Here is a 24,637-nt window from a genome sequence, read left to right on the forward strand (position 1 = left end):
ACCACTATGGCACTACAGAGAGAGAGAGGGAGAGAGAGAGAGAGAGAGAGAGAGAGAGAGAGAGAGAGAGAGAGAGAGAGAGGCAGGGAGAGAAAGAGAAACTGGATAATGGATTCCTGATTACAGAGGGAGGATAAGCTTGTATCATATAGCAGAATATCATGATGATGTATTAAGCAATTCTATGGTTTAATGAATAAAGGTAAACAAAGCCACACAGGATGAGCATTTGGTCATTTTATTTACAAATGTTACTGAAGAAAGTTTGCCTCAATACCATCCAATATGATATATTTTCCTCATGAAAAACCTGCTTGTGTAGAATCTTCAATCTATCAGTGAAAACTCCTGATAAGCGCTCTCCAAGCAAACTTGAACATTTTTTTTTAAATATATTTCGATATACTTCTAATAATCTTTATTACTTCTCCCCTGTTACAAACGAAAAAGGCACATAGACATGATAGGAATACCTTGGTCAACAAACATGTTAATAGCGCAAGACTCAGCAGAGAAGAAGTCTAAACGAGAGGAGATGATACTGCAGGGTTCCTCCGATCTAACATGAAAACTCTTCCATCTCTAAAATGTGTCACGGTAGCTGTCATAATAAAGATCTGCCTCAATAATCTTATAGACAATATAACGCTTGAGTAATTTCTGGCATCTAAAACATCTAAAAACTCTCTGGTGCATGCACATCCCTTATACTTTGTACAATTCGTAATACTTAATACGATATAAACACATTAAATTTGCTAACTTTTTTTTTCAAGCTTACCCTCTCAATCACACACACTGTAAAAAGAAGGAATATGATTCTCACGGCCGAGTCAGTTTTCTTTCTAGAATCGTAAATGCAAACGCGCCCAAGCTCGCCACAAAGTGTTTTGCCACGGCTGCAATGTTCATGGGTTGTTGTCAAAAGTAGTCTCTTCATCAATCTGCTGCAGCACAGTCATGTCACATGGAGGTTGGCTGGCCAGCTGCAAGGAAGGGAACAGTGAAATGACGTAACGGGAAAGCCTATAACATCAGGTTCTCATGTCGATCCGTTTGCTCACATACTCACTTTTGAATCGCATGTAGCAGGAGTTACAGTAGAGCTGTTTGCTTCGTATTCTGACTTCAGCCCCAGCCTCTGATCCTCCGAGGTCGGACTTACAGTCGATGCACTGAGGAGTTTAGGAAAGACGGGCGTTAGAGAGGGACTCAATCGACTGTCAGCGCTAGTCTCCACAGTGTCCAGCTCCACAGGAGGAGTGATGAGGACAGACAGACCGAAGGCCCTGGATTGTACAGTATGTACTGCAGAGCAACAGCCACGAGGAGCAAGTGGGAAAAACAAATCACAGCAAATGAGAGTCACCGGACAAAGAGTGGCGGGCAGGATCAATAATCAGATGCAGGAGACCAACAGCTCATACCCAAGTGAAGACCAATGTTCCAGGATGGAGCAACAACCAGTTAAGTGTAAGGATGTTAGGAAGCAACGAAGTGAAAGGTTGATTAGATTGGCTTGCAGGTTTTGGCATGAATAGAGAAAATCTACTTTGCTCAGCTGCAAAGGGATCAGGACTTTGTGATCCATTCCTCTTTACCAGGTTAGTAGTGAAAGATTGAGGCTGACATGATCAGACAGGGTTAGTTTCTGTGGATCGGCCAAGATGGGCTGCCGATCTCCAGGCCACAGCGGTCCAGCTCTCACCTTAAAACAGCCCAAATGATAACAGAGCCCAAGGGACTCGATGATCATGGCCGCTCCCTTTCCCAGCGGGGTGTCACAGAACGTACAGATTTTCTTGCCACTCACTGACCTGGATTACAGAATGTACAACCATGATTTGAGAGGCAAGCACACATGCATGATGCATGTGTGCTTGCAAATACACACACGCACAGACACATGCTCACACAGGTATACACTAGGGTTAGACCGATATATCGTTTTTGGCTGATATATCTGGCCAATATTGGCCTTTTGTTAAATGGGCCAGTTATGTTGTCCATTGCCGATATGATGGAGGTTTGTCCCTGAGCACAGTCTGTAAAACCCGACATGACATTTTATTTTCTTTGCACATTTCATTAAATTGTTCAGTTGCCTAAAGGAATTTCATTCATATGTGTTTCACTGGAGAGTTTAGTGTCACATGATGTGTCAGAGGCTTTTCCACCATGGAACGAATAAAATTCTGGGGGAAACATTGGAAAAAGGTCAAATTTAAATATAGTGAACATTGATGCAAAATATCTGCTCTTGGCGACTTCTGTCTAAAAATATCTGTATTGGTCTCAGGCTTAAAAAACCCATATAGTATACACACACACACACACACACACACACACACACACACACACACACACACACCACAAACTCTACAAAATATGTGCAACTGAAATAAAACAGGGAGCACTGCACAGAATAACACAGAGTATAATCTGTTGGGTCTGAAACAGGGTGAAGGCATGAAGTGTGTCAAAACAAAATAACAATATCATATCCAATAACACATAATAGTATGCTCAAAAGTATCAACAGTAAAAACCAAAGTATATGTTCAAGTTGCCCTCTACCACCACTCCCAATCCAGAGTTCTGGTTAAACAGTTAGTGACCCAGTATACCCAGTATGGTTAGAGTCTGCCTGTTGGGAGCATTTAGCGAAGCAGCGTTCTGGCTTTAAATGGGGTGTTACCTGCTACGCAGCTGGGAGCGCGTCTCGGTGGGCTCCGGAGAGGTGGTGGGCGAGGGGGAGGAGGGCGAGGGGGAAGTCGACCGCTGGGACCAAAGGGACGAGGGGGTTCCCGCCCCGCCTCTGAGGGATCCCGTGGAGTAGGAGGAGGGCAGGGTGGCGGAGCCGGGCCGAGCCGCCGGCACGCCGCCGTAAAAGGACGCGCTGCCGGAGAGGGCGGAGTGAGGCCGGCTGTAGTTGGGGATGGAGGAGGTGCTGCCCGGAGTCCACGATGAGCGCCAGGAGCTGCGGGGGACGTCCAGGTTGTCAAGAGACTCGCCTCTGCAAAGCCAACCCCAGCCAGCCCACGTTAGCCGGTTAGTGGAAGCATTTAAACCGTCTGGCTAAAAGCTCTACCTGCTGTGATGTTTTTTCAAGACTTATGATAAAACCAGATTTGGCGAGGCAGATTCAGACTGGTAGCCAGACTGGTACCAACACCATTTGATACCAATATACAGTATTTACTTGAGCACACAAGTTACAGAATATTAGTATGTTTAAAAAAACAGCCATTGCACCAGTGAAGCCCACAACACCACAAAATAATAGAAATGGGATTTTTGGTCTTTGTCCACTCCCTCGTTGACATATTTTTAGAGACACTCCATACTGTTGTTGACTCTTAGATCAGTCTACCTGCCTAATGTCTTTACATCACTCAAGGTGCAGTTTGAGTAATGTCTGCAGTGTATATATTGAGGTAGCGTACCTGCGCATGGGCAGGCTGTCGGGCTCCTTGCTGGCGGCGGTGTTGGTGGAGCGCTGGCGGATCCAGCTGTTGTCTGTCAGCAGCTGAGTTTTCTTCTTCATCTCCTTCAGGATCTGCTGCCTCTCATGCTCGGCCTGGGACACGGACTGCTGGCCCTTCTTCTGAGAGTCCCTCCACGACGCCTCGCCCCCTCCGCTGCCCGTCACTGCACACACAGGGACGAGATAAACGTTTTGGCGAGAGAAAATGATGCTGGGTGAAATTAAAAGTTGCTGGAAGTCACAAATAAATCACAGCTGGCAACGGACAGGGAAAACAGAAAAAAGGACAGAGCGGATGGAATCGTGATGAAGTAGACATTGGTGTTCCCCTGAGTCTGCGGTGATTCAGTCTTATGACAGAGGGACCTGCTGTAGACAGTAATTGGGGAATTATTTTTAGTGCAATTCAATTATAGGAACTTTAATATTAAGTAATCATTTCTTAAAATCAAACATTTGTTCAACAAATTTGTATCAGATGCATTAACCTGAGAACAATTACCTGGTAGGTAATATAAACAAATCAATACTGTTTTACTGTGTGTAATTTTCTGTGCAACTGCTTGATTGATTGATTGATTGATTAATTGATTGGTCAGCTCTTAATCAAACAGCTGTAACTTGGATTTGGTGAAAAGCCAAAATCGACAGATTAGCTGATTTAGAGGATCATAATTTGGAATAGATTGATTGGGCTGGGGATCGATTGGAGACGGGGAGCTTCGGGGCCGAGCCCACCTCTCTCTGGCTCTCTGTATCTCATGGCATTGAGGAGGTTTCTCCTCTCCACCTCCAGCTCTGACGCAGCCCTCTGACTTTGGGCCTGTTTGTCACGCTTGTGCCTCAGCTGCTCCTCCAGCAGCCAGTGGGCCATGCCCCCCATTCGCCCATACACACCTAGGGCACAGGCCGCATACGCTCTTAATCACAGCCTCTTGGGAAAGGAATGGACTCACGCACATGGGTGTACACCAACATGTGTACACAGACTCACTTATAAAACAGCAAAAATGCAGAGAAACACACACACTCACACACACACACACACACACACAAACGCATACACCGTCCAGCGGTCCTAACTACAGCAAATAAGAAGACAGGTTCTCATATTCCCATTCTCACACATCACTTTTGCATTCATGAATCTGCCATCCATCATCTTTATTACAGGCGAACTATAGCTTCACTCAATGTGAATTGATGGGTGAAATGACTGACCTTTCCTCTCTGGTTTCTCCACTTCATCGAGCTGGGGAGTTGATTTAGACTTTGCCCTGTCAATCAAACAGAAAAGATTGAAGGATCTAATACAAAAATCAATGAAAGTAATCATATTTAGCTTTATTTACAGGGGTAACAGATCAATTAAAAGCCACATGGATCAATCCAAGGTGAAATGCAACCTATCTAAGTTATTACTTTGAAACAGGGTAATACATTTTAGTCATTGCTGGACACTGACATGAAGTATTTTTACTTTTTGTTACGGGAAACCAGGCAGACATGTACTGCTTAAATGTTAGTTGTATGTGCTGTATGGTGCGATTAGCCGGGGAATGGTTAAACAGGGATTTTAAACAGGCATTATCCATATGGTTTGGCTGCACTTTGAAAAAAAATGCATGCACATTCTCCCATACTAACCTGTCTGCAAATGATAGTTCAGGCTGGACATTGGCAAAGCCATGGGATTCACCAGCCCTTTAGTGAAGGGTCGGTGCAGAGAGAGGTGGGAAGAGGGTTACAGCACACAGGCCGAGGACAAAGCACATGCAAACACATTAGTTGGAGTTATGGTGATGCACAGACAAGGCAGGTTATATTTTACACTTAGTGCTTAACTTGGTTAGCATCAGCGAGACAGACAGATGCGGGAGGCAAAGGGACATTTAAACAAAGTGTGGGGCGAGTAGAAGGAGAGCAGTGGCTCTACTGACCACTGCTGCTGCTGCTGCTGCTGCTCGGCCGCCTCCTGACGCCTCCTCTCCTCCTCCCGCTCCTCCTCTCTCCTCCTCTGCCATCTCAACTCTTCCTCCTCCATCCTCTTCCTCTCGTCGTCCTCCTGCTTTTCTCTCCTCTTCCTCTCCTCCTGGAGACGCTGGAGCTCTCGCTCCTCCTCTTCCCTCTTCCTCCTCTCCTCCGCCTGTCTTTGGCGCTCCTGCTCCTCCCTCCTCTTTCGCTCTTCCTCTGCCTTATCTTCCCATGGAGGAGTGGGCTGGCTGAGGGGGCTGAGGGGGGTGAGGGGAGAGAGGGGCGAGCGTGGGCTGGCACTGTGGTTGTTCACCTCCAGGCTGCTTGGCTGCTTGAGGCCGGGAAGGAGAGAAAAGAGGAAGCCTTGGAACACATGATGATTTTTAAAGGGGCATTAAGTAATCTATGGCCTTTATCTGCGATTAGTAGGAATTGCAACAACTTCGATGCAACTTATCTCCTTCTACACAAGTCTATGGCGAAGATACCAAACCTCTAGCACCTCCTGTCCCCTTACGTGACAGTGGCCCATAATTGACACACATATGCACAATAACAACGAGTATGCTAGCTAATTAGAGCAGAGAAGTAATATCACAGTGCAAAATACTGGAATAATAATAATGCTTTGTCATTTGCCTTTTTGGCTTGAGAATAAAGCTCATTAGCCTTTGTAGCTGAAGTGATTTGTGATGATGGTCAGTTGCTCATAGCACTGTCCTCCATTGTTGAGCAGTTGAAAATAGGAGTAGGAGGGTGGAGGATCGACATTGGGAGAGGCTTCAAATTCCAGTGGGCAGGGGGTTTTGTTGCAAAACAGAGTACGGGCCAGAAAGAGGGTTTTGAAAGTCAGAAATCTCAGTGTTTGGTGAAGTAATTGTTGAGGTTATTTAGTGCTGTGAGACAGTAAAAATGTAACTTATTGCTTATTGTTATCTGGTTTGGGGGTTGGCCTAGGAATGAATTCTAATCTAATAATATCTAATATTTTCTTGAGCAATTTACAAAGTAAAACGATATAATGTAAAATTGCATATAATGTATATGATGTAGAGTATAATTGAATATCTAACTGAATTGTCCTAGTCAGATGTGATGGAGTGAGCTGTTGCATTGCCCCCTACCTCCTGTTGGTGTGTGCTGTTGGCAGCATCCTGCTGGGCCCTGCGCCACTCCTCCTCCAGTTTCTCCTGGTCGCGCTTATATTTTTCCTGGACGAAAAAGCAGGGAGAAGGAGATCATCACACTCAAGCACACACACACTTTTGGATTCAACAAAACTAGAAGTGGTTCCCTGGAACATATTTTTCTCAAAAGTGTCTAGAAAAAAACTACAAAGACCTATCTGAAGTTATTCTAAATTACATGACCATATTGTGCAGTACAGTGAGAATACCATGTTTAATGGAGAGATGGATACTAAATCAGTTCCAGATCATTTCAACTGAGAGCTCATCTATGTTTTATCTAACCGCCCTGAAAGTTGATAAACCTAGAGAATCTTTGCCCAGGGCAGGAAGTCTCTTGGGCACATCTCAAAACCAGGCCGTTAAACCAACAGGGAATAAGACTGGGGGAGTAACAAGCCTTCCCAGCTACATCAGCCCTCCAATGGACACCTTTGATCTCAAACCAGAAATAGGCGCTCAGGGGAATGTTTGACAGGATTCTACTATATGTTACGTGGATTCTCGACACACTCCCTTTATTTCCAACCGCCTGGGTGCTGAGTAAAGTTTCTATTCTGAGATTAGATTAGGAGCAGTCTTCGGTCAGTGTGAGGACTCCTAAACAAATTATGACTGGGATAATGCATAATTAGGTTAACTAGCCTGTCAGTTCAGTGCTCTGTACCCCATCTCATCAACAGATGTGACATGCAACGGATTTCCAGAAGGGTAACCCAGGTCCTTCAACCGGATCTAAATTTCAACTCCAGTCTGACTGAATCATTCATATGAGGTTTTTTCATTTGGAGAGGGGCTCAATTAGTTCTATTAATGGATTACCAGGCTGCATATGAGCAGTCACCGGTAATCAAGTCCTTATTCACCTGTAGGAGGCGCTCCTGCTCCTTCTGCCATTTCTCCTGTCTTCTGCGCTCCTCTTCTGGGTCCCAAGACCAGCGGTTGGTGGAAGGAGTGATTGAGGGAACAGGTATCTGATGAAAGAGAGGATACACATGCAATGTAAATGTACATCAAATCCTATAGTCTACATGCTGTAGTATCGCTACATCAACAGCAGCCATCGACTCTACAGCATCTTAACCAACTCTATGGCATTACAATGGTACATTTCAGTAGTTTACTTCAATTTTCAAAGTTAGATGAAAATGACAGCTCTCTTAAAAAGGCCTTGACAACCAAGTGATTTATCTTCATATGATACTCAATGACACAAAGTTGTGGAATGCTTTCTTCCAATCTTTATCTTGTATTCAAGGTAACTGGGCAATCAAGGGCTTAAGAGGCAGAGTGAAGCTGTCTCTGAAGCAGTAGCGATGTGCCACGCTTAATAATGGGCCCTGGCTTTGTAATAACTGTGGAATCTACTTTCAAAGATGTTGTCATACTAGAAGAATACACATAACAGAGGAAAAGCTCCCCTTGATATATTGAATACTACTCACATCTGATATTGCGGACTCCGATCCTCCTTTAAAAGAGAGAAATTAATCCAATAAATACTTGTGGCATGTATGGTCAGAGCAATGGAACATACTGTAAATATACAACTTTACCTGGAGGCTATATACCATATCGACACAAAGTTGACAGGCTTATTAAAACTTCAACTCAATTTTAAAGTCAAGTACCAAATCATGATTGGAAATGGCATTTGAAAGCACAACAGTAATTGATGTTTTCAAAAGCCTCGAGCAACAAAGGTCTTCTAATTTCACCCACTAAGAGTTATTGAGTCATTGAATTAAAGATCGCCCACTAGTTGACATTTACACTGGATGGCACGCCAAAAATATCAATAAATTGATTGTAGAGAAAATAAGATCAAACAAATGCACAGAAATCACAAAACACAAAGAGCACATCAGCTGCATGCACAAGATGCACACAAGTACAGAGCAACCAGTGGAAAAGGCTAAAGGGCACTTCAACGCACGCATGCCAAGAGAAACTGACTGTTAATAACCACACGGGTGCAACAGGAATGCTTTTAACATCATGCGCAGCAAAGTGAAAAGTATAACCATGTGTTTGACCTGGACACCACACAAAAAACACCACAAACACATCAGGATCGAAAAATCTGTATTTGTGGTTGGTACTTAGGCACAGAGTCTGGCATGCTGCACAGCCTTTGGAGCTGAGAGTGTTTTTTATACACAAATTGTGCCAAATCGTGTTTTCTTTCCCATTCTATCTTAGCTTATGAGCTTATCTTCATCTTGACCAAACAGACATTTTCTCACATACAAATAAATTATATATAATTGCGAATTTTGAGTAATGTTTGTGACTTTTGCCTTTCTGGTGAAACAATGGATATTTGTAGCCTCTGGGCTTCCTTCAATAATAAATCAAGTTAAAGTTAAGCTTGTTTGGTATGTGAGGAGGCTTGTGAGGAGACTTTAATGAAAGCCATAAAGGTCGACAGCTACTGCACTCGACTGTCCTTTGGCTTAAACAGCATGTCAGTGCCCCAGTTGTACCAGGTGGAGGTGAGGAGGTCACCGCACACGCAACCCTGTTTACCACAGAGGTAGACCAGCGCACTGACACTGGACCCTGAGCAGCCTGAAGAGGGAAGGGGCACAGCAAAAGGGTTACGCTCTCGCAGCAGACCAGACTGACAAAAAAAAAAAAAAGAAAAGCAATAGCCCCAAAATAGAGCCATGGCAGAATCTCAAACTTTGCATGTAAGTTTCTATTTCAATCCCCACAGGCTCATGATCAATTGATATTAAATTAAAGCTTACTTATCGATTGAACATGAGGTCTTGACTGACAAGAAACATGCACACTGGATGAAAAAGCCCCTTGGAAATCAGTTGAATTTGGTGAGACGAAAGCACAGAGCGCCCAGCCACCAAATTACATACAAGTAAACCCGTCATTAATAGCCCCGCTTAGGTCAGCGCTTTTTACCTTGTTCAAAAAACTCTGACCTCCGTTTTAAGTTTTTCAAAGATATGGGTTCTGACTCTACATGAGAAATGGAAAACAGGGTATAGTGAGGTACAGTAGAAGAGAGAAACAAGTTTTACCTAAGGAAAAAACATCTTCATAACCTACACATTGACATGAATTAGATATACACAGACAGGCAAAGATGCATCATAATCGTATCTTGCAGATGGCAGTCTCTCATAGTTATCCTTAAGTATCCATAATAATGTTTCTTTCAAAGCCAGGTGCCTGCTGCCACGTTTTTGCATTCCGAACAGGTTTCATGGCCAAACTGAATTTCATAACTGTTTTGCAAGACTGTGTGCTCTGCTCTTTACCTTTGTTTCTCATGGTCACTGACTCTTCACGGAAAGCCCCGTTCAGTCCGTTTGAGGCCACATCCTGCAGGAAGACATGGCAGGGCGTACACTCATTGAACAGGAACAATAAAGCACGTACATTACAGAATACAGACTGACTGGTGTGGCCTTATCCAAGCAGGAGACACCCTTCTCAGACAGACAACAGAAAGCAATTAACCCTGTACGTCAACTTCAGTTATCCTAGGTCACTTACAATGATTGGGTGGGTGGGGACCTCCTTGGTTGTCAGCATTTCCGTGGATATGCGTGAAGTGAAATCCAAGCTGGTGTTGACAGTGTTTGCGTCAGGGGAACCTAGAAGTATTGGATGATCCATACTGGTCAGATTGATGGTCTTATGGCTTTTAAATGGCGGGGAAGGTCGATCTCTGTCCCAGTCTGCATGCAGACAATGCAATGGCAAAGAATAGGATGTAGATGTGTGTATGCACACAAGAAGGCATGTTTGTGCATGTGTGTGCACATGTACGGTATGAGTATCAGTAGTTGTGTATGCACATATGTACATGTGAAAACCCAACATTTGACACTGATGTGTCTGTTAATGATTATAATACATTAAAAACCACTATTAAGCAGGGAGTAAGGTTGCTGTTATGGTGTTATTCTAGAGAGCAGCAGGGGATGACAGAGAAACCACCTTCCCCAGTCATGCAGTCTATTAAAGCTTTTATAAACCCCACAGTGTTGCTAACAGGCTCACATCCACTACACTAAGTTGATCTATTTCAATAAAGTATGTTAGCACATTCAGCTCGAGTCAGCTACGCTGGGCGGATTATTGTTTTGGCAAAGTGACACTGACATGGTAGAAACAAGTAAGCCTGTTATACTAACACTGTAAAAAGAGCACGCTTACACTCAGAGGACCATGTACCTGAGCTGGGTTAGTTGTCCACAAGGTAAACACCATATGGACACAAAGAGGAAAGGACAGGAAAGAGGAAGAAAAAGAAACATATAGAAAACAAAGAAAACAAAAACAGAGACAGACATACGGTACAGAAATAATGACAGAGTAGTAAGGGAGAAAATAGCCGCTGAAGTCCCTTATCAATACGAAAACTATCTTCCCTTCTCAGAGTAGAAGAACAGAGTTATGAGACCTTTACCGTTTAACTGTCATGAGATCATTCATGGATGGTTTCACAACAGTTTACGGGCCAATTTAAAGTGTCAAAACCGTTTAGCAACGCAACCAGCATAAGCAGCACTGTCAGTCCAGGAATGCAACCCTTAAAGTGGTTCAACTCTTTCATTCTCTTTCAATCTCTCTCTCTCTCTCTCTCACGCACAGAAACGCACACACACACACACACAGCGTTCAGATGACTCACTGTTCTTGCCGTGACGCCGTATATCCATGACCAGGCTGCCCTGCTGCAGAGCCTCCTCCATGCGGGCCTTCCAGTCTGTGTAGCTCATGTCTGCCACCCGGTGCCCGCTCACCGTCAGCACCTCGTCCCCGACCTGCAGCTGGCACATCTCCGCCGGGCTGCCTGCACGGGACAGAGGACCGGGACAGAGGGCCGGGACACCATTAGCGGAGCGGGTCGGACAGGTGACCCCAATTCCACCACTCCTGTTACATAAAAACTCCACCACTCCTAGTTATTGCAATTTCCTCAGCACAGGAGTGGAATTCTTTATCATTTGGAGGTAATATTAGAACGATACATGGGCAGAAAATCTTGAAATTGTTGTATAAGACAATCGTCTCCATGGGGCCCCACGGCAAAATGAGCAGTGGTTTAATTTCACTATAATTTAATTTACTAGAAATGAACCCAATTAGAGAGCGTGACTATTCTAATTATAGGTTTCACTCTCACCACTATTATCTCCCCACGTACCGTGTAGACAGCTATATAATTCAGTACTAAATTAAAACAACAAAAAACTTCACATATGGGGGTTCTTTGGGGTAAAATCTTATCAAATGGGGGTCTGTGGCCTAGTGTGTGTCTATTTGGGGGTCCGTGACATGAAAACGCCTGAGAACCCCTGAGCAGTTTTGACGCTGACAACAGAGACGTGGCATCAAAGCTATTTTTATGTTTCTCAATCAAATTTTTACTTACACCCCATATGATACACAGCAACATATGGAGGTGGAGAAACCTCAGTAGAAAGAGAGGCTCGGGCCCAGCAGATCTGACCCAGATAGATGCTGCCCTACATAGGCCTGGCAGAGCCACTGCAATGGGCTCCTGCTGGAAGGCATGCTGAGGACTAACCAGCAGTGCCTGACTGCAATACATGAGAGAGCGCAAGCACTGGTTTCCAATATTACCGCTGTATCTGTGAATACATCAGCTGGCTTTAGTGAGAATTATATATGACAACTGCCTGTGAGTTCTTTTTCCACTGGCACTGACCACTGAGAACCTTAGAGGTGATGGTTGCCAGTTTTGGTTGACCTGCGGTGCTGGACCACTGCTGGACCAGTGCAATTAATTCACTGGTAATGAAATATGAATCATGGAAGGTGAATAAAGCTCTGCCCATGTTTCAGTTCACATCAGATCCCTTTGTTTGAAGTTATTTCTATGTTTTCAGAGCACCCAGCCTGGCGGGACGTCTTGTTACCTGGTTGGATGGATGTGACGTGAGCTCCTGTGGAGTCCCAGTCGGCCTGGAAGCCAAAGTCTCTGCTGCTGTTGGGCTTCTGATTCAGGCTGATCCGCATGTCACAGTAGCTCTCCTAGGAACCAAACACACACACACAGATGAATATACATGAACACAAACTCTTCATCTCTCTCCCTAACACCCTTTAGTGTCTAGCCGATCCTGACTTTCCATTGCCCTGGAGGAGAGTCAGCATGTCGGGTTGTGTGTCTGTGTGTAAGCAGGCCTGCTTTGGTTGGGCTCCAGCTCCAGGGAATGGAGAACCCCTTGTTCCTATGGATGAATGATTTATGGCTGTTGATTAAAAGCCAAGCCTAGATCCTCTACTGTAACTTCTGTAATGCTGACTCCTTTGTGTTGTATTTTTTATTCAGTGCAACTTTTATTTAGGCAAACTGTCTTTTTGTAAGTGCCATCAAACTTCAGGTTCAACTGAAAGTGCAATGTTATGATGCATCTACATCACTCACTACAGCACTACAGTATTCACTTCAAAGCTAAAAATACATTATCTGACGGTTCACATTTTCATTCTTGAACACAGTTTATTTGACAAATGCTTGTATTATTTTACGACGCCTGTAATATGGCCTGTAGATAAAAGCTGATCTGTTTTTTGTCAACAGTAGGTAATTTAAGTACCGGGTTGGTTTCCTTGGCTGGAGCCTGACTGACTGGGGCTTCACTCTTGACCTGGGGAGGGATGGGCGAGACGCTCTGGATAGGGGTGATGCTTTTCCCTGTGGCCTCCTCTTCCTCCTCTTCATCCTCGCTGCTGTGGGCCGAGCTGGAGTGGGAGCGGGCCTCGTCCTCGGAGGTCATGAACTGGTGGTAGCGGCTCGGCACGGACGACTTCTTAGAAACATCCACGTCGCCGTTCACACGCTTTTGAGAGTTATCCATCTGTCAGGGGATGAGTGTAGAGTGGCAAAGTACACACTGCTTGAGTCTCAAGTACATGAGAATGGAATGCACATAAAAAAACAAACTTGAATAAAGAATAGAGCTTTTGGTTAATAAATAGTGTCTTTTAACCTTTAAGACTTTTGAATGGGGGGAATGCATTTGGAGAATGTACAGTAGATGTGTGGGTCGATTTCCCAGAGGTGTGGAACGTAAACTGGAACTGCTTCAAGAGTTCAGAATGACATAACCATATCATGTCTGGGCCTGACAGACAAACACTAACTTGTTAAGGAAACCTGACAGTTATTTCCCCTGATACAATGAAGCATTATGTATCATCTATCATTGGCTGTAACAGTGCTAAAAGTGAAGGCTGAAAATAGCAGCTCTGCTAAGTGAGTTAGCAATATAAAAACATTAGCTTCATCCATTATTCACAAACAAAGTAATCAGATCTGACTCGTGAGTGACTCTGATGTACTCCAAATAGATAACACTGTAACAGACCAACGAGACCAAGGTTTTCCTACTGCCAAATAAACACCCGGCTCATCCTGCCCTCTAGACGTCCTTCAGCCCCATGCACTGCGCGGGTACGGGTTGTATTTAGCCGTAGAATAGTCCAGTACTCACTGTGAAGGCCCGGGGAAATGAGGCGATGCGGGTGGACTGGGTCCCGAAGGGCCTGGGCGTGACGACTGAGGTGAGACGCGCGCTATCCGATCTCTGGTAGCTCCTGGGGAGGGAGGCGGAAACCCGAGACACCCCGGGAGGCTTGGGTTCCATCGGGTTGTACTGTGCTTGTTTGTACAGGGAGCCGGAGGAGGGGGCCTCCACCTCCCACCGTGCGCCCGCCAATGGGCGCCTTGGCTCGGGCGCCTTTTGGAGGACGCTGGCCGAGGAGACGGGGGCGGCGGGGGAGGAAGTCTCCTCTGTCTTGACTCTGCCGGTGTTCCACTCCATGGGTGCAGCTGTTGGAGAGGTGGGGCTGTGGATGGAGCTACGGCTGGTGGAGACGGTGGTAGTGGTAGCGGTGGTGGCGTCACTGCCTGCAGGACTGTCCACAATGTCAACTTCACGTGAGGCGGGAGGGGAAACGGCCTGGCTAGTAGCTGGGGACGCGGCGGGGGGGTCCTCCTCTCTCAGAGAGGGCACAGAGGGGGCGGGGGAGTGGTCCACCAAGGAGTAGGGGGTGTCAATAGTGTAGCTCCTGGCAGGCAGGGTACGTGGGGGCGGGACGGGGTTGTCAAATACGTCCTGGTCGTCGCTCAAGTAAGAGAGAGATCCGAGACGGCTGCCGACGGAGCTCTTTCTATCTCTGTGGGCCGGACAGAGGAGGAGAGGGGAAATGGGATAAAGGGAGAGATGGGAAGAGGGTAGGACGGACAGTAATTGGTAAAATAAAGGATGAGGGGGATGAAAGGGAAACGTATTAAGGAGATGAAGGGGAGAAGTACAAAGGGTTGGGGAGCAAGAGTTGAAATGAGGAGGGGAGCGAATGAAAGGGACGAGAGCGGAAAGAGAAACACAGGTTGAAAGGGAGAGGGCAGGGAGAGGTGGGGCAGAAAGAAAAAGGGGAGACAGGTTGCAAGCCATGATTAGATTACACTTTCGCCGACTAAAGACACAATTAGAGAGTTCGTTCTTTCACTGCCTCTGACTGCAGGATCCTATGTCTGGTACTGCAAGCTTTGCATACACAGCTTTTCTCTCGCTGTTACCCTGTTGTTGTAAAAAAAGCAAAGTGCTCCCCTGAGAGGCTAAATAAACAGCAAAAAGAGAAGCAAATTCTGTGTGTTTGTAATGCAACAGGTAGCAGCAAATCCTTTAGGATGTTTGTAGCTTTTCGGTAAAAAAATAAAAAAAAATGGATCAGAGCAAAAAATAGCATCTATATAGTATTCCAGTGCGCTCAGCCATCCTGCCCCTTATCAGTTCACAGTGAATGTGCATTATCCTCGCACTACAATAAGTACCTGACCAGGTGTGTTTTTCCTTACCTCCCCTCTTGCATCTCCTTGAAGGTCTTAGACCTTCTGGAGTTGCCGCCGAGTGTGGTCTGCTCAATCTGCTCCCTTTCCTCTTTCTTCTTCACTATATCAGAGTTGACACTCCTGCGCCTGTTCTTCCATTTGGTCAGGTCCTGCAGAGAAACAAGCCCAGATCACCTCATCCACTGTCACTTACTCGACTAATTCAGCTAACATAGACAAAAGGATTTGTTATGCTGCGTGGCTAACCGTACAGCTGAAGGGAGTGAAGTTGAGAAGGAGACAGAAAGAAAGAAAGAGAGAGAGGGCTACATTTGAAGGTGTTCTATTTGTGTGCTTTAGGCTCCTCCCGGCTCACGTCCCCCGAGTATTGGGGACTGTGTGTGACCTAAATGCTGCTTTAAGACTCCATTATTTTACCATGACACTATTCAATCAGGCTGCTGATAGACATACCACTCTCATCGCAACTATACATGGATAATGGCTTTTTTATGATTCTACCTGAGAAGGACCTAATGAGCATGACGTGTTTGGGATTTGTGGCCTTCAAAACTGGAGCAGTACAGTACTGGCCATTGAAAATTACTTTTCATGCATAAAGTTGCATCACATTTCCACTATATAATGAAACAACTTATTATGTAATATCATTTTTCATAGATTCAGTCTAATTATTTCCATCCTAGTGTCTCTGTCTTAGACGACACCATTACACAATAACCCTGAGTATTAATGTGGTGATTAGTATCACACAGACTGAGATTTGGAAATGAGGACAGTCCATAGCCAGAGGGCAGTGCTGCACCAATCAGTGTCTGCCTCCGTCTCTGGCTTCTGTCTAAACAGCTCTCCTTGCACCCTGTAGCCACCGGCTGCACCACAACACCTGCTCTCCTTAGACTACAGATCCCATAGATAACGTGCTCATCTTCCACTTCAATAACATCTATGTTGGAAAGTTATGCTCCTTGTGACAGAGTCAGGTTACAGATATTTACTGAGTGAAACTGAGCGCACTAGACATTTTTTGTTTCGAATAACAAGGTTGGTGGTTAACACACAGGTATCCCTCTAAGTGTACTATGCAGTCGTACTCACATCCTGCCACTTGTCCTCGCTCTCCTTCACCTGCTCGCGATACTTCTGCAGCTCCTCGTAGCGAGCCTGCCGTAGCACGGCGGGGTCCACTTGGATGTCATTCATTGATTTGCTCCTGTGAACAGCGAGATAGAGGAGGGGCAGACAGGAGAGCAAGTTGAAAACAGACCAGAGGGGCAGTCTGCAGCTCATGTGAGAGGCGTAGGGTACGTAAAGTTTGCATTTCCTGGCAGATTGCTTTATATGCAAAGTTAAACAAACTGTTGCAAAAGTTGAAAATGAGTTCCACTCCAGTTACAGTATGCATGCGTCATTTCTTACCATTACACCAAACAAGCTGTAGGAAAAAAACACGGCCTACAGATCCAAAATGTATTCCGCCTGTATTTCCCATCCGTATACTTGGCATTGAGGCTGAAAATGAGTTGCATTAATACCTGTGCCCGAGTGTTAGTATGCACACACAGCACACAGGTCAACCACAAAAAAACTGGGGAGCAGTTTAAGCTCGATGGGTTAGAAACACATGCTGCAGCACTGTATTCACGGACATCACATCCAACCCTTCATGCAAAACAGCAAAGTCATTCAAAGCTTGCAGACTCTTGACAAGTTTACTCTTTGTTTTCACTTACCTGTAAAGGTTTATACGTGCGTCATATTGCTAACAGGAGTGCAAGGAGTGTTTAGGGACTCAAACAGAGCTTAGACCACCACTCTCTCATAACTCTCAGTGGGACACACTCGCCAGTTTGGGTAGATGACCCAGCGTATTGGTATTGTATGCATCCTTTCACTCCACTTTGTTGCTTTGTCAATAGAGCTTTGTTGAGCAATACCACCCCCCACCAACCCCCACCCCCAACTTGGCCCTGTGCCATACAATCCACAATGTTCTGTGTCAGCGTTTAGCAGCTAGAGAGTGAGAGCAGCAACACAAAAGCAGTAGGCAGCGGGGTGCGACTGTAGAGGGCAGAGCAAATGCAAACGTGCCACATTCCTGGGACCACGTATCAACTCACCCGTCGCTACCGTCGGGCATTTGGGGCAGTCTAGGAAACCAAAGAGAACCACAGACAAAAAGTCACATTTCTGCAGACTGGCCTCTGTCACTGTGTGTGTGTGAGAGTGGACTGTCATTGCATAAGGGTCGAGAGAGAGAGAACTGGTGACTCTCACATCGGCTCGATTCCAACGTAAACCCAGACAGTTGAGACCCAAGACACGATTCCCCTGGTTTTCTCTTTCTACGGTGAAGAGGATAGAGTTCAAGGTGTGTATATAGTAGGCTTACACTACCGTATCACCTTTCCTTGGCCTGCCACTTGGCTGAGAAGGTGTGTGGACATGTATCTTTCTCTAAACAATAGTGCCTTTCTAGAGTCTCCAAGATGATGTCATTGGAAAGCACTTTCCATACACAAGTGAAGTAAATCCAGATGGCCTTGACTCAGGTTAAATGGCTGCTTTGTGTGTGTGTGTGTGTGTGTGCGTGTATGTGTGTGTGTGTGTGTGTGTGTGTGTGTTCATGTCATGTACAAACACTGCGGTATAGATTTGTTTTCATGTTACCATGGAGTTAATAACTTTCATCTTCTTACAGAGCTATGAGGAATTTCTATAGGCTTTTATGTTCTCAATAGACACGACTACATTTAATGACCCTGCTTGGTGCAGTGTGTTCAGGACATGCCCCCGGTTATATTTGGCTATTACTCAGGCTTGAACCCTTCCACACTACCCCGCCCACTGCGCTGTCAGCTTTACATGTCAATGTGAAGTTCCCGTCGCTGAGAGGAAACAACATTGTGCTCTGGTCAGATCCATGTCGGTGCTGCGGTGAGGTCATCAGATGGCCGGTTCAATGCATTCCATCACAACATTTTTAAGTCTGTGTTTTTCTTTATTTAAGCTTGGATAAAGTTGTTCCATTCACAGGCAAACTCAGTCCAATAGAAGAAAAACAAAAACAAATGTAAAACACAGAATTTGGGTCTGTTTTCCAATGCTGATGATGTACTAAATCATTTTGGTCAATGCTGTAAGAGAATTCATGCATTATTGTTCATAAATAACACTTCAAAAGACAGCAGCAGAAGGTTATGATGTACAGTAAGGCCATCCAATCTGGTATTTGCATTTATATCATTGTGTTGCAAAGGTACTACAGTATAACACATTGCTATTGTACAGTAAACTATAATGAAAGGCCCTATGAAGGCATTGTACACCATCTACCTGACTGGTAAATCCTCTTGTTTCAATTCTGAGGTAACAGCAAACATTAAAAACAAGAAAGAATCAATAAAGCTGGTGCTGCAGGTTATTTCACTACATTTCCTCCACTGGGGGTTGTGTTCAAATAGTCGCGATTGATCCAGTGAATGTGGAAGGCACCTATTAGTTTTCAAGAGGAAGTGCTCTGTTGGGTGAGATTCCCATCTGTGATTATGGTGGCCTTAGCACCAATCCATCATAAGGTATATCAACATGCAATGAAAGCCACTTCAAAAAGTGAAATGCCACTAATGAGCTCTCACAGAAATAATGAAAAGAGAATGAAAATGGAAGGATAAAACACACAACCTACAGTGTGAGTAAAAGCAACAGGCACTGTTACATCCGACCATTCCTACGATTTCAGAGCGGCTAGCCTCTCCACCATGAGCCTCTTCTTATACCTTAGCTGACTGGCTTCCCTAATAGCCTGCCACTTCAGCAGGTCACCTTCGCTACAGGAATTTGGCACTGAGGGAGTCATCTGATTGGCTGATGGGCCTCTCAGTGACCCCTGACTCTGACTAGAACAAACCCCGAGCTTTCGGATCAGCATGTCATCAGTTCTGGGGCGCATCTCCTCCTTAACCTGATTGTTTTTATCCGCTGCTGCTTCCTGGGTCAAAGGACATGGAGGGCACAGGAGTCTGGCCTTGAGATTAGGAGGCAGGGCCCAGGGCTCTGGGATGGGCATGGGGGCATAGTGGTCAGGGGCACCTGAGAGAGGCTGTTGCTGCTGAGCCTGCTGGGGGTTGATCTTACGGTATACCACGTCGTCCCGCTCGATGTCGGGGAATTGGATCCTTTCCGTGGGGCTGTCAAGGCCTTGTGGCTGGGTGACGATATTGAGTTGCGGATCAGAAGAGTAGAGATGACGTCGGGAGCGGTTGGCAGACAGCTGAGTCTTCATCATAGCCAGGTCTGTGTTTTGCTGGAAGGTCTGGGTTCGCCTGGTAAACATGTCATCATTCTCCAGGTCAGGGAAAATGCTCTCATAATCAAAGTGGTCTGGAGGCTCCCTGGGGTCTTGGCGCCCCAGGAGGGGTCGCTTCTCACATTTGACCAGTCTGGGACCCGAGGTGGGGTCCACTGGGGCAAACACCATGGGGGGGCTCTCTAACAGAGGGGGCTGTTGCTTGGGGAGCTGGGGGGTAGTGTGTGGTTGAATATGAGGACTAGAGGGAGGGCAAAAGGAGAGAGAGAAAAGGATAGAGAGGTGATGAGTGCATGCATGTGAACCAGATCACAGAAAGAGCAAGAAAAGGAGGAAGCGATAAAATGAGCAGCCAAAGTGGTGATATTTGATTCAAACAGATGTTGATCAAATGAAGATTTTACAATCACACTGCTATGAAGTAATACCGCTATGCTAGTTGCTATAAAATACTGATGGCTTCTCTATAACGGGCTGTAATAAAAATAGGATAATGCTGAAACACAGCCTATATTCCACGAAGGTCAGTGCAAGCAAGCTGTTTTATCAGGCATGTTAGGGCAGTTCCAGTAGCTTGACAGTGTATTTTATCATTAGTATTTTAGGAAGCAGCTTATCAGAAATTCTGCCCTGATAGCAGCCATTTATATTTCTCCTATGGTATCCGGATGCTCTAGAACATTCCTGCATCGTCACAATCATGCAGCTGTATCGACCTTTTCCCCACAACAAGGGTGGTGTGGGCGGAGGCCTCGGGTGTGTGGGAATGGGAGGGAGAGGGGCCGGAGGGGGAGGGGGCAGAGGAGAGCCAAGGACTGATGTCACTGTCCGAATCATCTGAGGAAGAGCCCGACTTCTTATAGCTACAGCCACCAACAGCAGGATGAAGAGAAGGGGACAGGAACGGAGAGAGGGTAAAAAGGGGAAAGTGAGGGCCAGGAGACAGGAAAAGAAAGAAAGAAACATAGGTCAGATAGGAAGAACGCATACAGAAAATGTAGTGAACACCAGTAGGATGGATCTAACTGGATCAAAACAGTAATTTAAGTCTCATGAACAGGGTTAATATGGCATGCATTAACTCTCTAAGGATAGCATATCAATCAAGTGTGTCAGACAGAAAAGAAGGAATACACAGTAAGCAAGAAAGGACTGTGCAAATGCAGCGGGGAGTAAATTTAATCTCCGATATTGAGGAGTGATGTCATGTGTTTCGTGTTGCCACTTGACTTGTGAAACTGTTGGATGGTTTAATGGATTGCTACTTTGAATATGGCAAACATACTGTATGTGTCTAAATAGTGTGCTGACGATAACAAACTATGCAGATAGGAGAAGTGGCAACAGGCTATGTGTCTAGGTGGATATGTCTGTGACTTCCATCTCACACTGGACTCACACACCTGAAGCCTTGCATCTTCTTGTACCAGGGTCTCCTCTGAGAGCCCAGCTTGATCTTCTGTATGTGAATGTCTTCTTCAGGCGTCCAGAACTTGGGTAAGAACTTGTCATAAGGTGCACTGCCACCAGGCGGGCCTGTGAGGCCCACCTTTCGGGCATAGAGATCATCCTGGATGGGGTCGGCGTAGCCCACCTCATCATCCTCATCCTCAGAGTCATCGTACATCTCTCTGAGCAGGCTGTCAGCAGACATGGGCCGGCGGTGGTCCACCCTCACGGAGCCCTGCTGGGGGGACCGCATTGCCCCGCTGTTGCTGCTGCTGCTGCTGCTCGAGAGAGACGGCCAATCACACTCGTCAAAAGTATTTATCAGCAGCACGTACAGCACACCAGTCACACAGCAAGGAGCACACTGTTTGTTCCTTGAGCACAAAAATTCTCCAACGAGAGCACGCAAGGATTAGGAAAACAATGCAAACTCAAATCAAAACTCAAGCTGTAAAGGAGGCAAAAATCCATTTGAGGAGTTGTGCCACTGACTCAAATCACTCCTCCAGCTCATACAATCCAGAAGGGGCAAAGAAAGACTTGCGGAAGCCCAAATTTAAATCAGTTCAAACAGAAACCAACAAACAAAAGAAAGCAAACTGTAAAACTATGAGCTCTGTTAGAAGCAGCACACTACGACCAAAGGCGTTGCTCATGGTTATAGCTAACCATGCAAACTGAGGGCAAGAGAAGCACTCTGACTTGCTCTCTCATCAGGCAGGCACATCAAAGTCACTCTCTTGCTTCGCGTTACTCTGACCTGAGGCAGGTCACGTTCTGCTGAAGGGGGACACTGGGAGTCATAGTGACCTTGGGCCAAGAGCCCCTTCTCCCATTGCCAGACGCCCCTCGCCCCGCCAGGGGACTGACGGGCACGGCAAAGTTGGTGGGGGGTGCAGGGGAGGGGCTGTGGAAGCGTCTGCTGGCCAGGTCGTCCAGAACCAGATCGGGGTCGGGTCGGTCCGCATCAGAGTCACTGCCGCTTTCATACTCGTACGCCCACTGTAGGTGAGCCGCGGGCAGGTCGCTCTGGGATACTCGTCCGTTGCCGGGGGAGTCGGAAGAAAACTCACTGAGGTCGCCATGCCACAGCGGTCACAATGAAACACGACCAGCATGGATCATTCGCAGACAATACAACAACACCACCAACAACAACAATAGTGAGAGAGGAGATGGTGAAAAACAGCCACAGTATAAGCATCAGGCAAGTACAAACCAGGGATTTGGGTTTGAACCCAGCACTTCATCATTCTCTCTAATCATTCTCTGTTTAGTTGCTTTGTAGAAAGAAGTATAGGGCATAATAACTCTCCATAAATAAGCCAGGATGAGATACAACACCATGTGCGTACAGTTGTGTATACTATAAACGGTACCTGGTGAATGTGCCATCCTCCTCTGTGTACATGGGGCTGGTCCAGCTGCGCCGGTTGTCCTCAATGCGCTCGGCCCGTTTCTTCCTCAGTGGAGCGGGCACATAGCCTGAAGGCTTGTCTTTACTGGGCAGGAACTGGTTGAACTGGGTGGCCGTCTTGGGAGTGACGACCAGCGAACGGCGGTAACTGAGAGAGTCCTTGTTCTCGGCCATCCTGAAGACGGAGTCTGTGTCTGTGTCACTGCAACAACCTGGGGCATGGGAGAGGAGAGGAGAGGAGGGAAGATAAACAGGTGTAAGACAGATTATGACAAATGAGGGAGGGTGAAAGATAAGTGGGAAAAGAAACAGGAGAGCAACATGTGGCGGAGGAGGGCAGAGGTCCAGTAAGGGCTGCGAAGTGCTAAGAGGACAAGTGGGGTGAGAATCGAGGAAGACAGCAGAGGACCAGTGAAGGGAGTGTGTTGTGTCTCCTGGCGTGAGTTTGGAGCAGTAACAGAGGGGTGTTGGGTGGGGAATGGAGGCCTCCTCATTTACAAGCCTGTGTGGAGCGCTGTGGAATGTCTCACTGCCCTCTCCCACAGGGGGGCTAGCCCTCTGTAATGACCAGCTCCAAACGCTCCTCTGTCTCAAAGCACACTACACTTTTGTCATGAAATATAATCACAGAAGGATTTTGGTGTTTATATGTCTCTCCTTCCTTGGACTTGGTGAATTTTCATACAAAGGTGTTCAGGTGTTGCAATAACATACCACTAGATGGCAATAGGTATTTGTTTTCACAAATGGGAGTCAACTTTTCTGGCTCTGATACGGCATATCTTCCCTATTCACAGATATTTGAAGTTCTAGACAGATGAATTGAATTATAAATATTTCATGCAGAGATACCATGTGAGAGAGCCCGAACACTTCAGCTAATGTGCACAATCTATTGGGAACACAGACAGCTCCAGCATCAACAAGCTCAGTTTGAGAGGCAATCGTGAGTAACACAAAAATCCCCCACAAAAAACCCACATTGTGGCATCTCAAACAGCATCATGTCAGCTTAAGATTTCAAATGAAGAGAGAGGCTGCAACAGGCTACAAGGACTGCTGAAGACAAAGCAGAGAAACATAGTGTCTCAAAGGTTTTGTCAGTGTGTGTGTGTGTGTGTATGTATGTGTGTGTAGTTGCGATTGCCATGTGTTCTCCTACCCTCGCTGCTGCCTTTAAGGGTGGCGTCAGATGAGATGCTGTGGGGTCGAGAGCCCAGAGAGTCCAGGCTGTCCAGAGAGTCGTCTCTCCTGTGTCTTCCTCCTCCTCCTCCTCCTCCTCCTCCTACTCCTCCTCCTCTCAGTTGGAAGAGCTCCTCGCGCTCCGAGTACCAGCTGTCTCCAAAACCACTGTCTCTGACGTTGTTGCCTTTCTGGCTGGACGACTCCTCAAGAGCCTGCCACACAGACACACACACACACACAGTCAGTTAGTCGCGCGCCAATTACAGTGTTTAGCTCCTGTGTGTGTGTGTGTGTGTGGTGCATGTGAGTGAGAGATCTCCCAGGGAGAGTGTGAATTCTGTATCGTCAGGCCGCTCGGTCTTTGCAGAATCACCCTCAGTTACTGCACACATGCGCTCGTACGCTGTCTATAAGGGCAACATATGCTGCAATTTAAGCGGAACACCTCATTTTTTTCCATTCACTGCTGTCTCACTGAAAACAAACAGTGCTGTGATCCATGCATCTTTGATGGTTGTGTTTACTGCATAAAAAAAGAGAGGCATAGCATAAACACATAAGCGAGCCCCGGAGCCACTTTAACCAGCATGGTTACAAACATGCAAAAACTCGTCAGCCACTTTCAAAGGAAATAATATTCGGATCTGTGATCACCTGAATCCTGGCAGACAATACAAGTCCGCTAACTAAGCCCAGCTTAACACTGCTCCAGTGAACTTGGATTATCATAGCTAAACGTACAAGGCATGCTGTAACCAACTGCTATTATTGA

At 46.0% G+C, this 24,637-nt stretch overlaps 3 protein-coding genes across 11 annotated transcripts in view; all 3 read right to left on the bottom strand.

Moving 5' to 3' along the window:
* Positions 1-222: 222 nt before the first annotated feature.
* The window catches only part of LOC139930376 (LIM domain only protein 7), a 50,319-nt gene continuing 25,904 nt past the window's right edge, over positions 223-24,637 (bottom strand). Inside the window, exons 7-29 of one of the 9 annotated variants that reach the window (XM_078286303.1) lie at positions 23,843-24,077; positions 22,643-22,892; positions 17,626-17,655; positions 16,604-16,718; positions 15,512-15,654; positions 14,145-14,829; positions 13,248-13,508; positions 12,564-12,678; positions 11,312-11,473; positions 10,168-10,268; positions 9,930-9,993; positions 9,571-9,627; positions 8,094-8,119; positions 7,515-7,622; positions 6,586-6,672; positions 5,428-5,792; positions 5,135-5,191; positions 4,709-4,764; positions 3,447-3,651; positions 2,699-3,016; positions 1,709-1,817; positions 1,073-1,175; positions 223-986 (exon numbers count right to left, since the gene is read on the bottom strand). In XM_078286303.1, coding sequence (XP_078142429.1) covers positions 964-986; positions 1,073-1,175; positions 1,709-1,817; positions 2,699-3,016; positions 3,447-3,651; positions 4,709-4,764; positions 5,135-5,191; positions 5,428-5,792; positions 6,586-6,672; positions 7,515-7,622; positions 8,094-8,119; positions 9,571-9,627; positions 9,930-9,993; positions 10,168-10,268; positions 11,312-11,473; positions 12,564-12,678; positions 13,248-13,508; positions 14,145-14,829; positions 15,512-15,654; positions 16,604-16,718; positions 17,626-17,655; positions 22,643-22,892; positions 23,843-24,077 — 3,675 coding nt within the window. In that variant the 3' untranslated portion in view covers positions 223-963. Of the gene's footprint in view, positions 987-1,072; positions 1,176-1,708; positions 1,818-2,698; positions 3,017-3,446; positions 3,652-4,708; positions 4,765-5,134; positions 5,192-5,427; positions 5,793-6,585; positions 6,673-7,514; positions 7,623-8,093; positions 8,120-9,570; positions 9,628-9,929; positions 9,994-10,167; positions 10,353-11,311; positions 11,474-12,563; positions 12,679-13,247; positions 13,509-14,144; positions 14,830-15,511; positions 15,655-16,603; positions 16,719-17,625; positions 17,656-22,642; positions 22,893-23,842; positions 24,078-24,637 lie in introns of all 9 variants that reach the window. The other 8 variants (XM_078286298.1, XM_078286296.1, XM_078286299.1 and 5 more) reach the window with 8 other exon arrangements.
* LOC139930378 (LIM domain only protein 7-like) lies at positions 18,612-19,994 on the bottom strand. The gene has a single exon (XM_071923533.2). It carries the CDS (start codon positions 19,983-19,985, stop codon positions 19,236-19,238), a length of 750 nt encoding a protein of 249 aa, XP_071779634.2. The 5' UTR covers positions 19,986-19,994; the 3' UTR covers positions 18,612-19,235.
* On the bottom strand, positions 20,473-21,767 carry LOC139930375 (uncharacterized). The gene is made up of 2 exons (XM_071923530.2): positions 21,218-21,767; positions 20,473-20,677 (listed from the first exon to the last, which is right to left on the bottom strand). The coding sequence occupies exons 1-2, from the start codon at positions 21,514-21,516 to the stop codon at positions 20,488-20,490; spliced, it is 489 nt and encodes a 162-aa protein (XP_071779631.2). The 5' UTR covers positions 21,517-21,767; the 3' UTR covers positions 20,473-20,487.

This window comes from Centroberyx gerrardi, chromosome 10, assembly GCF_048128805.1.
Source record: "Centroberyx gerrardi isolate f3 chromosome 10, fCenGer3.hap1.cur.20231027, whole genome shotgun sequence".
In the NCBI taxonomy this organism is placed as follows: domain Eukaryota; kingdom Metazoa; phylum Chordata; class Actinopteri; order Beryciformes; family Berycidae; genus Centroberyx; species Centroberyx gerrardi.

Bases quoted from the DNA above. Each gene is read 5' to 3' on its own strand.
- LOC139930375 (XM_071923530.2), bottom strand. From the start codon at position 21,516: ATGCGGTCCCCCCAGCAGGGCTCCGTGAGGGTGGACCACCGCCGGCCC. The intron at 20,678-21,217 runs GTGTGTGAGTCC...TGGTGGCTGTAG, and splicing joins AAGAAGATGCAAGGCTTCAG to CTATAAGAAGTCGGGCTCTT.
- LOC139930378 (XM_071923533.2), bottom strand. From the start codon at position 19,985: ATGGTGTTTGCCCCAGTGGACCCCACCTCGGGTCCCAGACTGGTCAAA.